Here is a 14,365-nt window from a genome sequence, read left to right as displayed (position 1 = left end):
ACAGAGGACGGAGAGTCTAGATAAGATTCCGCCTAGAAGTACTTTGCCGATAGCTCTAGCTCCGCGTCTCAGCGCCGAGCATTCGTTCCTGGATGTAGAAAGCGATAACGGAATAGACCTCTCTTCAGAACTCTCTGTAGAAGCGCTCGATTTTGCGGATAGAGGAGATGGCAGTCCCGTATCCCAAAAGATCGGAATTGCCATTTCCACCTTGCTTACTGATCTTCTAGGCAAGAACTAGCTTACGTTCCTTAATACGTAGCTACCTAGTAAGAATCTGCCACTACCGCTAATTACCCTGTTTCAAGCTCTTAGTATGTCTCCAGAGACGGCGCATGTGCCTATATTGTAAGACTATTAGATCTAATACGAGAAGTCTCTGCTGCTTACTCTCGATACCACGCTGACCTTGGCTGCCGCCAATGGACCCGACGTCGGAGAAGCCGAGCGAGGCAAAGCACAGCGACAGGTTGAGGCCGACCTAGTACATCCCCAGGACCCAGAGCACGGCGGTGGCGGCCACGACGAACCCAAGCCCCTCGGCTGCCGCCACGTCAGGCGTGTAGTAGCGGTGGGCCGGGGGGGAAGGCCAGGGGGAACCAGGCGGTGGGCTAGGAAGAACTTAGGACGGTGGGCTAGGGGGTCAGCCACGGGGTCAGCCAGGGAGTCAGCTAGGGAGAACTCAGGACAGTAGGCCAGCCTCGACCTGACCTTGTCTGCCGTCTTATCTACCGTCAACTATTATACAAGTTGCCTAGGCTGCACTTAGCTAGTTGATGTCTCTGCTTGACCTTGCCGAACACGAGCGTGGTGAACACATCCGACCGGCTGGTCGAGACCTGACCTTGTCTGCTGTCTCTGTTTGATCTTGCCCAGGGGGTAGCAACCACTGTAACTGCTGAACTGCGCAACTCGTAGCTCGTTGACCTAGTCTCTGCTTGTTGAACTTCCCGAATACGAGCGTGGTGAGCACATCTTGGACCTGGGCGTGGTTGAGACCTGAACTTTGTCAGGAGCCCTTGAATGCAGGAACGATAAAGACTGAACAATCTTAAGCTATCATAATCACTGTCTAAGCCACCCTCCAGGGCAAACGATTGCTTTTTCCGTTCAGTTGTCTCAAACTTGACCCGACGCCGACTCTGCGTTCAAAGTTCAGTCACAGCCTAGCATTAGTCGCAGAATGGAACTTCTAGAAGGCTGGCCGTAGGTAACAGTGAACAGTGCCGTCTTCGCTTTCTTGGGCCCCTGCGTCTTGCTTTCTTTGGCCCCTACGCCACGAGTCGCTGGGGAGTGACGATGACGAGTTTTCTAATAGAATGCCCGATTACACTCCTACGGCCGTACCCGAGTGTCTTTTGGTGAAGTGCGATCCCGAAGTCAACTACACCACAGGGAGCGAGCGACAGCCTTGGTCCGCGGTCCCATTGGCCGCTTTCTCCCCAATAATTAAATACTACCGCGCAGTCTTACCACCACCCAGTGCTCTGTAACCCCCTTTTCACTGACCTGCATGAGCCAAGCTTCCTACGAAGCCCAAACTAATGAACTACTACCGCTTCACCAGAGTGCAAAAATAGAAAGAAATAAAGAATATGTTAAAAAAATTAAAAAAAATAAAATAAAACATTAAAAGAATTAAAAGGTAAAGAAATTGGGAAAAATAAAAATAAAAATAAATGTAGAGAGATAATTATAAACTATTAGGATACCGTGACCAATATGCTTGGCGATGGCTGCAGCAGCGGATCTGCGGCTCTGTTTGCTTCGGCGGCCGAATAAACCGGCCAGAACGCCGCCGCACCTTGCGGATAACCAGCTATGGCCATTAAGTTCGCCGTCAAGACGCGTCGCAAAAGGCCCTCTTGTCCGTTTTGGGAGTCTCGTTCTAGGCGCCTGGGCTCTTGGAAGCTTGGATGGCGTGCGCCAGGGTTGTCGTCGTCGTCGCTGTCGCCGTCGCCGTTGCCGTCGCTGTCGCCATCCACGCCGATCTCGATAATGGTGACCGACAAATGAGCTGCGAACGTGCAAGTGTGTTGGAATCACCAGGTACCGGTACTGGAATCAACAGGGCGCGCTGCGCGCCGTATACTGGTGGTTCAAGTGTTGGATTTCGTTGTCTATGTGTATCTCTAAGAAGGAAGGTGGAAGTGGCCGTATGTGAGAGAAGGCAGATACGCCGGATCAAGGTGATCACAATTCAGGTAAGAAGGTGAGCGAGCAATGTGTAAGGAAAAGGACACCCCAAACACCAACTGCGCGCACAGGGTGCGCGCCCACCACTTGTCACCAACTGGCTAGAACACTGCCAGCTGGCATACGCTACGCCGTGGCGCCACGACCGCAGACTGATGCCCGGGCCGAACCCCTAAGCAGGTATATAAACAATGGCCCTCGCCCATCTTCCTTTGCGAGGGCCAGGTTGAAGTCTTACACCAATACAAGTCATTGCTCCCCTACCTTCTTGCCTGCATTGTGACCACCTTGATCAGGCGTACCTACCTTCTCTTACACAATGAGTAGTATTGGTGTGAGACTTCAACCTGGCCCTCGCAAAGGAAGGTGGGCGAGGGCCACTGTTTATATACGTGCTCAGGGGCTCAGGCCCGGGGCGCCATGGCGTGGCGTAGTGGCTTGTGCCAACTGGCAGTGTTCCGGCCAGTTGGTAACATGTGGTGAGCACGCACCCTGTGCGCGGGGCTGGTGTTTGGGGTGCCCTTTCCTTACACCGTAGGCCACTTATTTAGGTTCAGTGGCCCTGCCCCCTGCCTCTCCACAGCCACATGTGGCTACTTGCCCCTCCACCGCCACATCTGTGGCTGACTAGAGCGTTCCAACAAAGTGGCAATGAGGTGCGAACATATAAGGGGCGATGAGGTGTAACGTATGTGCGATAAGCTACGGACGTACAAGTGGTGATGAGGTGCGAATATATAAGGGGCAACCCGTTACCTGAAACTGCGGGATACAGAAGAGCAGCGGCGGCTCTGTCTTGCCGTCGGCGGCGGTACCCTCGCTCCCCGCCGCGCTCTCAGAAGTCGACAAGACAAGGCCTAGAGCGCAGACGAAGCCGTTGACGAGATCAGGCAGATCTGCTACGCGTACGTCGGCTGGATCTCTGGCGGCCGGCAGTACGTCAATACGGCCTTCCACGACTTCGATACGGTTACGTGTAGCTCAATGTGTCAAATAGTAGTACGAGTTGCCAAAACTGGCCCAACCAGCTCCCCGCGGAGCCACTGGTGTTGGCGGTATACCCGAGTCGTTCACGCTCTACAAGCTGCACGACCGCGGTGCCGACACCACGTCTGGAAAGCCTGGATGAGCTCTCGGCTGTCGTCGATGTTTAATTATATGTGCTGAGATGAATAGGTATTTAAAGAAGGAAATGATTGTATTCTATTATTAACAGAGGCTGCGCCTATTATTAGCGGAACCTACAAACTCTTCTGCCGTGTTTCGTGCCTTTGGGGTTTAATCATGTTAGCTCAGTTAGCTATTACAAACCACTCGACTGTCAGGGTCGTCTGTCTGTAAGGGAGCACGGGCTCCACAGAATGCTGGGGTTGGTAATTATGAAGATAGAACAAAGGGCAAGCTCCTATCGCACGGGTAATACAGTCAAATCGGAATGCCACTCAAAGTGTATGAGTGCAGTGAATGTGTATTGCTTGCTTGAAGAACCAAGCAAGAACTATCTAAGACCGTGGACACAATCGTCGTATATATCTATCTACGTAACCAATAACAGTGGTTCCGTTGTCCCGTTGTCCCGTGGTCCCGCGTCCGGGTCACCGCCCGACCGGACCTGTCCTGCGTCCCCGAGCTCCAGAGCTCGGAATCCTGGAACGCTCCTGATTGGCTCGCGCTAAAAGTGCATGCCCCACCTTTGTGCATAACTACAGGGAATCTATAGAGATTCGTGACATTAGCTCCATTATGCGAGGAGGGTTTTTTTTTCTATATATTTAATTCACTTTGTGGTAACATGAGCAAGGTTGTTCCTTAATTGTCCCAATTGACTCCTGGTTGCCCTATCTATGTCTGGGTCTAGTTACTGAAAAAGCCATACTCTAACCATCATGCTCCTGCATGTTTTCCTTTCCATCCTTCCCCCATCCTTCCCATCAGAATAGTTACTGAAAGGCCATACCTGAACCATCATGTTCCTTCCTACATGTTCTCTTACATGTTCTCTTTCCTATCCTTCTCATCTTTTCTTTTCACGGCGATGTAGACTGGCTTCTGCGGCCCTTGTCAACCGGGACCGCGCTGAGGTTTCGACCGCTCCACGCGCCGTCCCAGAAGGTGAGCAGCGCCCAAAGCTTGATCAGGCTGTGGAAGTAGCCCCAGCACACCTGGACCGGGAACAGCCAGATATCCTGCGGGTGCCGCCGGAAGTAAGCAAAGACCTTGACCGCCTTCGAAAGTAGGATCCAGGCGACCAGACTGCCTATGGCGAGCTTTGGATAGGCCGCAAACCACAGCGACTGCTTTAGTAGGTATACCAGGGCCGGGTCAATAACGGCGGCAAAGTTGGTCAACGAGGTCAAGAAGACGGCGTAGACGCAATAGGGCTGGCTGATGTAGATAGAGCGGTCCGTGAACAGGCTGCACGCGTTGGATCGCCACGTCGTGCGGGACCAGCGGCGGCACTGGCCGAGAAACTTTCGGTACGGCGGGGAGGCCACACCGACCGTCGTCTCCATGAGGGTATCGGGCGTGTACTGAATCTTGATGCCGAAGTTGTGGCGCACCACGAAGCGCGTGACATAGTTGTCGTCGTCGGGGCTGAGGGGCCCGAGCCAGCCGAGCAGGAACCTCTCGTTCTCGAAGCCGGGTAGGAAATCGTCGTGGTGCAAAATGTCGGTCAGGATGGCGCACGTGCGTGTCGAGACGACAAAGACGCCGCCGTCGATGGTGTTGGTCGCCCGAATCTCAAAATTATGGCGCTCCAGGTACAGCGCTCCGAGCGTGTTCCAGATACGCTGCCACGTGCCCAGTCCGTTCATACGCCGCGCCCGCTTGTTGGTGCCAACTAGGCCAACGTTCAGGTCCTCCTCAAACGGGAGTAGCAGTGACTCGAGCATCTTGTGCCCCCAGAAGACGTGGTCGTCGACCATGACGGTGATGTTTGTCTTGACTACGCGCGCGGCGTTCGCTACTTGCGCTCTCTTGTTTGGCACATATGTCGTCAAAACCTCGAATTTGGTGTTTTGGTACGCCTCTTCCATAGGCTTTATGGCCGCCAACACTTTGGTACGGAGTACATTGCCTACTGTGGCGATGATGATCTTGGCTGGGTAGTTTCGTGCAATCGACAGTACGCAGTCTTCGAATTCCTGGCCGGGATCGATGGTCGGGACGATGACCGTGACGTCCTTGTTTGGCGTGTAAGTGTGGGTGGCGAGTATAGGCGACGCTTGGTAGCTCCAAAAGCCAGCAAGGTTGATGACCAGGCGTAGGTATCGCCAGGTGAAGAGAACGAGGAACCAATATACCCAACTGTCGTTTCCGGCGAGGTATGTCACGGCTTTGTGGAGGAGCATGCCGACGAACAAGGTGCCAAGAAGGTTGGTAGCTCCGACGAGCTTGTCAGAGCGAGGCTTGCCTTTCGCCATCCCCACGGGGGCCTGCTGCTTGAGGCTAGTGCCGCGAGTAGACTTGGACTGGCTTGCCTTGCGTGGGCGGTTCTTGCGTGGGCTGTTGTTCTTAGCCATGCTTGCTCCGGGTCTAGTTTTTGTCTGAAGGGGTTTGCGAGACAGTTCTGCGTCCTGCGAGGACAATAGCTCCAACGTGATAGTATCTGGTGGGAGACAATAGCATCCAACCAAAGGGTTTCTGGTCTGCGTGATGAAGGGGGGGCCTGCGTGATGAAGGGGGGAGGGTGTGATCCAAGTCCAAGTCTGGCCCCCGCGGCCGACGAGTTTAATACTCTCCATCTTAGCCCTCTGTGTCAAGTTACAGGCATGCTGTATCAGTCAGTGTACGTGGTGGCCCTCTATGTTGGCTTACAGGCATTCTGTAGCAGGATACAGGTACTGGTAACACTCGGAAGTAAACAATCCATTCTTCCTGTGGTGTTTGTTTCCTGTGCAGTGGAGGCTGTAGGTATTTAACTCAGCTGTTATCGAACAAAGAACCCTGGCACTCTCCGCTGCGCTGAACAACGTAAACAGGGGGCGGGCTGCTGTTCGCAACCGCCGATTGATAGCCAGTATCAGATATCAGGTACAGCCTAGGTACCTACTCAACAGGCTGTGCTGGGCTGTCAGTTTGATAGTTGGGAAGCAACGAAATTAATTGAGATTTGGTCTAGCATGTGCTTCCTGTACGGGGTGCCCTTCGAGTTCGCCACCAAGGTCTCTGCTGGCGCTGACGCCGCGCTGGATCCTGGCGCTGTCGACGTGGTGGGTATTGCCTCTCTCTCTCTTTCCTCTTCATTTCCTTTGATAAGCATAGCGAGAAGTATTAGAACGATGAGGAATCCCCATATATATCAGTTGCAAACTGCACGAGGCGGCGATTTCTAGGATCAGCTACGCGGACGCCTCGGCGAAGACGATCGCCGGTCAGCAACACGTCTCAAAATTACACAAGCTGTCGATCGCAAGCTCCCCTCCCACAGCGCTGCCTTCTCGAGAGGGCCGTGACATCGACGGTGGAGGCAGGCATATCATCGAAGACCCGAGAGCCCGTTCCCGGCGGCTATCTTCCACTACGACAGCGCGAGCGCCACGGGCCTGCCGACTAACCGCGGCACGCCCGTGGTGGCGGCGTAGGAAGCGTAATGGCTGCCGGCTTGTGCTGTAGCCACTGCCGGCTCGTACTGTAGCCACTGCCGGCTCGTACTGTAGCCGCGAGTTGAAGGTGGTGGCATCTAGGCGTGATGGGGGGAGGCTGGTATTATATTGGGGGAACGTTTTCCCAAGCCGACCAAGAACCGTGACACCGACCCAGAACTGTGACAGTCCGGTTGAAGAAGGTTAAAAGTGAAGCGACTCTCTATTATCTAAGTCGACGTCTCCTGCGGTAGCTAGGCATGGAGAAGCGAAAAGAACGAGTAAGAGGCGCGCCTGGAGTCTAGAGAGCCTACGTCTAACTGGGTAAGGGCGTCGACCACGCCCGCCGCCGCCGCAGGCTTAAGTGGTGGTAGGGATCGGCGACGTGGCGCCGGCGGGCTCGCCGCTCGAGCAGAAGCCGCCGAGCCGGCTCGTGCTACCGTCGGGATACGACGTCGGCTCCATTGCTCGTCAGCTCTGATACGTTACGATATACGAAATTACTTAGGGCTAGTAAAGTTGCTCCTCCTAAACAACGACGAATTCCAACGGCAGTATATTGTAGGGGAACTCACGTCTACTCGATTCGAGAATAGGCCTAGGTACGTCGCGGCGAGCTCAAAGAACATCCTCGCTACGTCATCGATCCCGTCGGCGCTATTGCAGGCGCTGTTGTTCTTGTTACTGTCGAAACGAGATATAGAGGATCAAGAGGCTGCCGCGGAAGAAGGTTGTTCCTCTGAGAGTTGCCTCTATTCCGCCGACCCCGACCTGTGGTAATCGGCATTTACCTGACAGAGCGGCGTAACGACACGCCCTTGCCGGCACGCCGCGGGCGACAGCGCCGACGAACAGCACGGCGCCCGCCGACTGCCAGTGCCGGTAGCGGTCGTGCGGCGGCCGTCGACAGCCTCAAGCCCGATCTCCCTATCATCTCACAGGTCAGCCCCAAATTTCGAGTGCGTGAGAATACCGGCAAGGGAGACTGGGAATACTATCAAAGCTGCCCGCTCACGTAGAGATGAAAGACGAGATGGCCGGCTTCGACGTGTTACTATCAAAGACGGTGCTCATAGCGCGCTCCATTGGACCTCCTCCATCGGCCTTGGCGCTCTCTGGCGGATGAAGTGGTTGGCGTCGGCGACGAAGCGGTCGGCGTCGGCGACGAAGCGGTCGTCGTCGGCGATGATGCGCACGCTCTAGTTGACGGAGGGGTCGGTTTAGAGCTTGAGGGGGCCGCTGCCAAAGTCTTTGGCGCGAGTCGTCGATTGTCCGTCTTTCGCGAATTGCCCTGCGGGAGCGACGGGTTGCGCGGTCGGCGAAACGAATATTAAATTATAAATTGTGTGCGTATACTCCGACTGCTAAAATGTCCCCATATACTGTAGGTACATAGGCGCCTAAGCGTTACAGCTAAAATTACCACATTCGCTGTCTTCCCCGCTCTACGCGCTGGCAACGCAATTATACAGCAATTGCACCTCGCCGCCGTCGCCAATGTCAACACACTTCCAAATGCGGTAATTGAAGCTCAGGACCGTAGATTTGCTCAAATCGTTCAAATCTGCAGTAAAATGCGAAGCTGACTTCGTTGAATTCGCTTATGTAATAGGGCCAAAAATGCAAAAAAGACTACAGCTCTGCTTAGACTACTTGTGAGGGCCTGGTCTTCCAGGCCTCCCAGACGCTCTGACTAATCAGACGCCAGTTGGGTGGATCCACCCGACCAGCCAGAGCCCCACCTTGAGACGCCCTGGAAGAATCTCGCGAGGGGAGGCTTTTGAGCTTCTTTTCCCTTTTCCCTTTAGTTTAGAATCTTCGTCTATGGCGCCCAATAGAGGAGTTCCGCCCTCATTCCAAGCCGGCCGTGACAAAAATCGTCCCATCGGCGCCTAACGAGCTTGATTATGCTATGGTATGAGTTGCTACAATATTGTTATCGCAGCTACCATTGTTGTGCCTAATGCCATCTTGGAAAGAGAGAAGAAAAGAAGATAATTCTTTAAGAAGCTAAGGTTGTGGTGCCTACGCTATGTAAGCTGATGCATGGGCCACCTTCTTTGCTTATATAAACATAACACCCGCAATTTCCCAGAAAACCTTCGCACGCTAAGTTTTGTGAATAGCTTTTGTCACGACCAGGGCAAGGCATTAAGGTGAACTCAATCCATTTGGTGCTATCGACGAAGATTCTAAACTGAGGAGGGAAAGAAGGAAAAGTCCAACAACGCGTCGCGTGCTCGCGAATAAGTTTTCATCTATCAGTGGGGTAGGTGGGGCCTCGAGGAGGCTTCTGATAGGCCCGGGGGTTCTGGGCGGCTCTGGCTGCTTGAGGGCCAGTTTGGTGGACGGGTCCTCACAGCTTTGATGTTATGATTATAGACAACGTCGGGGTTAATTAGCTTGTATATGACGCTCTCGTCGGGCCTGACAGTACGCCGCATTGTCTTCGGACAACGAACTAGGTCGCGATGCCTTCTGTGAGGACCCGTCCACCAAACTGGCCCTCAAGCAGCCAGAGCCGCCCAGAACCCCCGGGCCTATCAGAAGCCTCCTCGAGGCCCCACCTACCCCACTGATAGATGAAAACTTATTCGCGAGCACGCGACGCGTTGTCTGTGAGGACCCGTCCACCAAACTGGCCCTCAAGCAGCCAGAGCCGCCCAGAACCCCGGGCCTATCAGAAGCCGCCTCGAGGCCCCACCTACCCCACTGATAGATGAAAACTTATTCGCGAGCACGCGACGCGTTGTTGGACTTTTCCTTCTTTCCTTCCTCAGTTTAGAATCTTCGTCGATAGCACCCAATGGACTGAGTTCACCTCAATGCCTTGCCCTGGTCGTGACACGTGACACCGGGAAGCCCATCAAAAGGCTAAACTTGACAAGCCCAGATCTAGTTGTTTGAAAATTATTAAAGGAAAGAAAGAGTGCGAAAAGCCCTGCTCCCTGTACCCTAACCTGCAAGTGTCGGAAGGAGCCGCATCTAAGCCACATATGGGCGCAGGTGGCGCACATGCTAGACCGTTTACAGCCTAGACTGTGTCAGCCAAATGCCGCATAACTATGGTATTCAGGTTATGCCCACCTTTCTGAACCTTCCGAATACAAGCACCTTTTTGGCTCTCAATTGATGCAGCGTTGTATGTGACACCTGTTAGACTTTAGTACTAGTCAAGATGACGACTAGTACCAGTGAGAAGGTCTGTCAATCTTCACAAACTCGATATTAAAGTCCATGACGGCTTCCTGCGTCAGGCCCCCCGCCTGACGTGCTTGATCAGGTCATAGGTGACTCTGGGGTCCTGATGGCGAAGATCCCAGCCTCAGGCTAACAGTCTCTTGTGAACCTGAGGTGAGAGGCTGTTATTGATCATAGCTGCTACCATGACTGCTGTGTTTGTACGCCACCATGAGTGCTCTGTTAGACGCCACTCTCGCTTTTGCTCAGGCACGAGCGCAGCTACTGCGGCTGGGGTAGTCTCAGTAACGGTAAGCTCTTCTCAACTTCGTCGAGAATAAAGTCTGAAGGTCGTAAATGTTGAGGTAACTCCTCCCCCCCCAAAGAGCGCTGTCCCACTAGGTCAGGCAGCTCCTTTTTCTCCTTCAAGGACTGGCATGTCGGCTAGGAGCAAGGCGAAATGTTGACGCAGAGCAGGCCAATGTTTGTGAGCTTCCGACCCCTGAACTCATCCGTGCCGAAGCGCCGCACCATCATCTTCCAAAGAATGTGTTTCGGGGAGCGGCGGAACTCGAGCATGTCGTCTGGTGAAACCAGCTCGCCGTTGCTCTGCGACGTAGAGAGGGAATTGTAACGAGTAGCGAGGCTGTCAAATGAGTCTCGTTCTAGGTCTCCTTCTCAAGGAGGGAGATGGTAGGGCGCAGGTCCGAGATTGTCTCGTCACCGAATATGGTGCCAAACAGACACAAAGTAGACCAGTGGCACCGGCCCTGACATCCATGAGCCAAGAAACAACGGGGACGTGCTCAGAGTCGGGGTCACTACTAGATTGAATGTACTCGTAGAATTCGTCAAGCATCACAATCCCCGGGAAGAAGCGAATTTTGAACGTCTTCATGTCAAGCTTAGACTTAGCCTCGCAGACAACTAGTAGTCAAAGTACCCAACGCTGACTCTAGGCCACTTCTTCATTAGCACACGCTTGCGCTCAGACGCCTTAGTCGCCTCTTGCCGAGCGTACTGCTCCGAGTTAATCTTGAAGAATTCAAGGCACTCCCCCCAGCTCTTGTCGTGGTCACCCGTGTTGTCTGCCGATGTAAGTATCAACAACTCCGAGGTCCGCTGCTCCGTAGTCATCATCCTCGCTGTTCTCGACCTCGTAGTCGTCCTCGGGGATATGAACTAGTTCCAGGACTGGCTCCGGCTCCGGCGCAGCTGAAGCAGGTGCCCTACGTGTAGGAGCGCCAGGCTTGATGGGTCAGAGGCTTTGTGTCGAGTGGCAGTCGTGTAGGTCTCTCAGGTCGAGACTGCTCAGGTCGAGACTGCTCAGGTCGAGTCTCTGGGGCTTTTCCGCGACGGAGCTTTGTCAGAGGCGGGCTTGGTAGAGAGACCACGATACGAGGCCGGTTTACAGCTGTGGTTGAGGCGACCTGAGTGGACGCAGATGTAAGTGGAGAGCCTGGGGGTGAGTTGGACGGGGAGTTGTGGCGGGACACATACCCTTCAGTGGGAGCATATCCTTCATCCTCAGACGTCGAGTAGACAGTGAACTCGGACGAAGCACTGCTAGACGCCCGTGAGCGACTTGGACGAGGCTCGTCAGAGCCGTGACCGTCCTCCTCGTCTACAGCAGTAGTGTCTCTAATAGGGCTATAACCAGCCAAAGGGGTCTCATCACCAGTGGGCGAGAGCAGCACTTTCTTCCAGTACTCCTCCTCAGAGTTGTCAGAAGGTCTCATGGTGCCGAGTGGCGGAATGTCGCGTGTCTCCTCAACAATCGTGCCATCCTCAAGAACCTCGACCTCGGCAGGCTCGTAGTCACTGTCGGGAAGGTAAATAGTCTTGCGGGTCTTTGTTGGCTTTGTTGGTGGCGTCTCCACCTTCCGAGTTCGAAGGACTTTGTTCCGCAGAGCTGTTGCTCCGCAGTGCTAGCCAAAGTAACCGCTCGATTACCTGTGTTCGGGTCGCAGACCCCGCTTGTTACCTGCGCCCTAGAAAATACTGAGTAGGTCAATCAACTGGACTAGACTCCCGAGTATGGGCTCTCGAATGCAGAAAGCAGCTTGGTGATGGCTTCAATTTTGGAAGCAGTAGGGCGTCGTAACCTGTCGTGGTGACAATCTGTAGCAAGTTTGGAACGCTAACTCTAGGGCTGAGCCCCGCAACAGGGGGCATATCGTTTGCCTTCTTGTGCGTGCTGCTGCGGCTGGCTGTAATTGTGACTCAGCCGCGAGGAGCCGTGTCGTCGCAGACCTCTCTCTCTCTCCTTGCCTTCTTGTCTGTGCTGCGGCTGGTGGTGTCTCCTGGCCTGATGGTGTCTCCTTGGCCTTCTTGTTCGTGCTGCAGCTGGTGGTGACGGCCGTCAGGGAGGGCATCGTTTGCCTTCTTCTTGTTGTGCTGCTGCGGCTGGTGATGTCTCCTTGCCTTGTCTGTGCTGCGGCTGGTGGTGCCTCCTTGCCTTGTCTGTGCTGCGGCTGGTGGTACCTCCTTTGCCTTCTCTTGTTCCGGCACCCTGGTTGAACGCCCTGATCTGGTCATTCTTGCAGGTAGATTGTTGTCATCTGCAGCGTCATCCTCGTTGTCTTATTCATCTACCTCTTTTTCTTGCGGCTCTGCTTGAGCCGCAAGTTGAGCCTCAACTTGAGACTCTGCAGGAGCCTTGCTACCCAGTAGTGTGGTAGCCAAAGTCATGAACCGTTTATTCAGGTTTGGAATTTCCCTTCTTTTCTTAGGCTTCAAGCGTTCTAATTCGGCCTCTAGGGCTTTGATTCGTGCCTGCTTCAAAACCAACTCGGCTTGAAGTCCGTTAACTTCTCGAGAGACCTTTCTGAACCTCATTCTCGTGCCCGGACTAACTCCCTTACTCATATCCATTATCTAGCGACCTAATATGGGGGTATTAGGGACTTCAGGGAGGGCCGGGGTTGCGGCGTTTTTTTTCTGTCTTGTTGAATCTCTGGGTGACGCAGCGCCTTTTGCTTACTAATACACCAATTCCCGGTCGTTCGTTACCAAGATTTGAGGGTTCTTTGTGTAAATCCTCCTCCCTAGCTACTTTGTAGCCTGTTTTGTCCTTCTCCCTTCGTCGGTTCCTAAATCGGGTCGTCTCCAACATTTTCCGCGCGTCTTTGACTTCAAGTCTAGCATTACAGGCAATGTGATCCTCCATTTATTTTGCTATCCTATTAGTATCCCCTCTAGACAAGAATAGCTACCTTGCTTTCAAGGTGTAAGCATCACAGCGACCTCGCTTTCAAGGCGTAAGCAACATACACTGCTCTCCTGCCTATGAGACGGTCTCTAAATTCTAGAAATCTACACATCCCGTTTTGTGCTCCTTTTTGTGTATCCCTAACTAGCGCCGATGTCAAACCCGATATTTTGTTGTTCTAATCCCACCTTTGTCCCCTAATTTTGCACACATATCTGCGGACGTCTACCCCCGAGAAATAATTGCAATCTGGCGGCCGGTCCCGCGTGTATCTCTAGGCGTCGTTAGAACGCACCAGCGGCTCCTCCTCTTTGTCGGACTCGCCCTGGACCACCAAAAAGCCTTGTTCAAGAATCTCGCAAGAAATTTCAGGGTACTTGATCATGACTACCACGTGTTAGCATTAGATTCACAGTTTAAGGGAGTTTAGAGGACTAGCAAAGTTGACCTACCCCAAGTGTCAATGACCGGGGTTTCGCCAGACGCGCAGCCGCGCGTAGTAGCCGCAGCCAGGCCCATCAGTCGCTCGTGGTATACGTCGGCCTCGACCGGGCGGTTCTCGACCACTATTCAGTATTTCGTCAGCACCGCTGCGCGAGGCGATTTGAAGGCGGCAAAGGCCAGACTCACCCGCAAGAGAATACTTCATGATCCAGCTCTTGATCTCTCGGATCTCAGCCTTGCTGGTTCCTGGCAGCGACAGCTTAATTGTCTTGAGTAGCTCCGCGGCCATTTGGCGCTGCTGTCCGTCGGCTACAGCGCATTTCCCGTTTGGCTTGCCTAGGGTTTTGTTCGCGCCCGGTTAGCGACAGTTCCAGCGACTTTCGCCTGGCTGCGCGGGGGGGGCTTTCTTACTCTGCTTGTTGATCATATTATATATCCACGCGAAAAACATCTTATTAGATGAGATGGCCAGGGGTAAGCGTTATAACGTCACACAAAAGTCGTGGATAAAAAGCGGGTAGGTAGATGGCAGGCGCGGTAGTGTAGAGAGGGGGTAGTATGGAGAGGCGGTAGTGTGGAGAGGCGGTAGTGTAGAGAGGCGGTAGTGTGAAGAGGTGGTGGTGTAAAGAGGTGAAAATGTTAAGAATTTGGAAATTAAAAGAGGGCTGCCGCTTTTTGGCGACCGTTAATTTTTTGTGGGCGCATATTGAGACGAAACAGCGGCCGGACAGGACTGAGTGCGGCAAAG

The 14,365-nt window shown here is 53.6% G+C and overlaps 3 protein-coding genes across 3 annotated transcripts; 1 reads left to right on the top strand and 2 right to left on the bottom strand.

Annotated features, from left to right (window-relative positions):
- Positions 1 to 4,223: 4,223 nt before the first annotated feature.
- On the bottom strand, positions 4,224 to 5,621 carry B0T26DRAFT_657615 (glycosyltransferase like family 2-domain-containing protein; the record flags this gene model as incomplete). The annotated part of the gene is made up of 1 exon (XM_060438797.1): positions 4,224 to 5,621. One exon carries the CDS (start codon positions 5,619 to 5,621, stop codon positions 4,224 to 4,226), a length of 1,398 nt encoding a protein of 465 aa, XP_060290144.1.
- A 699-nt stretch (positions 5,622 to 6,320) lies between these two features.
- Positions 6,321 to 6,782, top strand: B0T26DRAFT_756844 (uncharacterized protein; the record flags this gene model as incomplete). Its single annotated transcript, XM_060446168.1, has 2 exons — positions 6,321 to 6,410; positions 6,672 to 6,782. The coding sequence occupies 2 exons, from the start codon at positions 6,321 to 6,323 to the stop codon at positions 6,780 to 6,782; spliced, it is 201 nt and encodes a 66-aa protein (XP_060290143.1).
- A 3,624-nt stretch (positions 6,783 to 10,406) lies between these two features.
- B0T26DRAFT_680983 (uncharacterized protein) lies at positions 10,407 to 12,337 on the bottom strand (the record flags this gene model as incomplete). Its single annotated transcript, XM_060440581.1, has 7 exons — positions 10,407 to 10,571; positions 10,708 to 10,878; positions 10,917 to 10,997; positions 11,074 to 11,191; positions 11,463 to 11,874; positions 11,916 to 11,953; positions 12,108 to 12,337. The coding sequence occupies 7 exons, from the start codon at positions 12,335 to 12,337 to the stop codon at positions 10,407 to 10,409; spliced, it is 1,215 nt and encodes a 404-aa protein (XP_060290142.1).
- Between the last annotated feature and the right edge of the window lie 2,028 nt (positions 12,338 to 14,365).

The sequence above is a fragment of the Lasiosphaeria miniovina genome (assembly GCF_030549165.1).
Source record: "Lasiosphaeria miniovina strain SMH2392-1A chromosome Unknown B0T26scaffold_8, whole genome shotgun sequence".
Taxonomy (NCBI): Eukaryota; Fungi; Ascomycota; class Sordariomycetes; order Sordariales; family Lasiosphaeriaceae; genus Lasiosphaeria; species Lasiosphaeria miniovina.
This window is presented reverse-complemented; position numbering and strand designations above follow the sequence as displayed.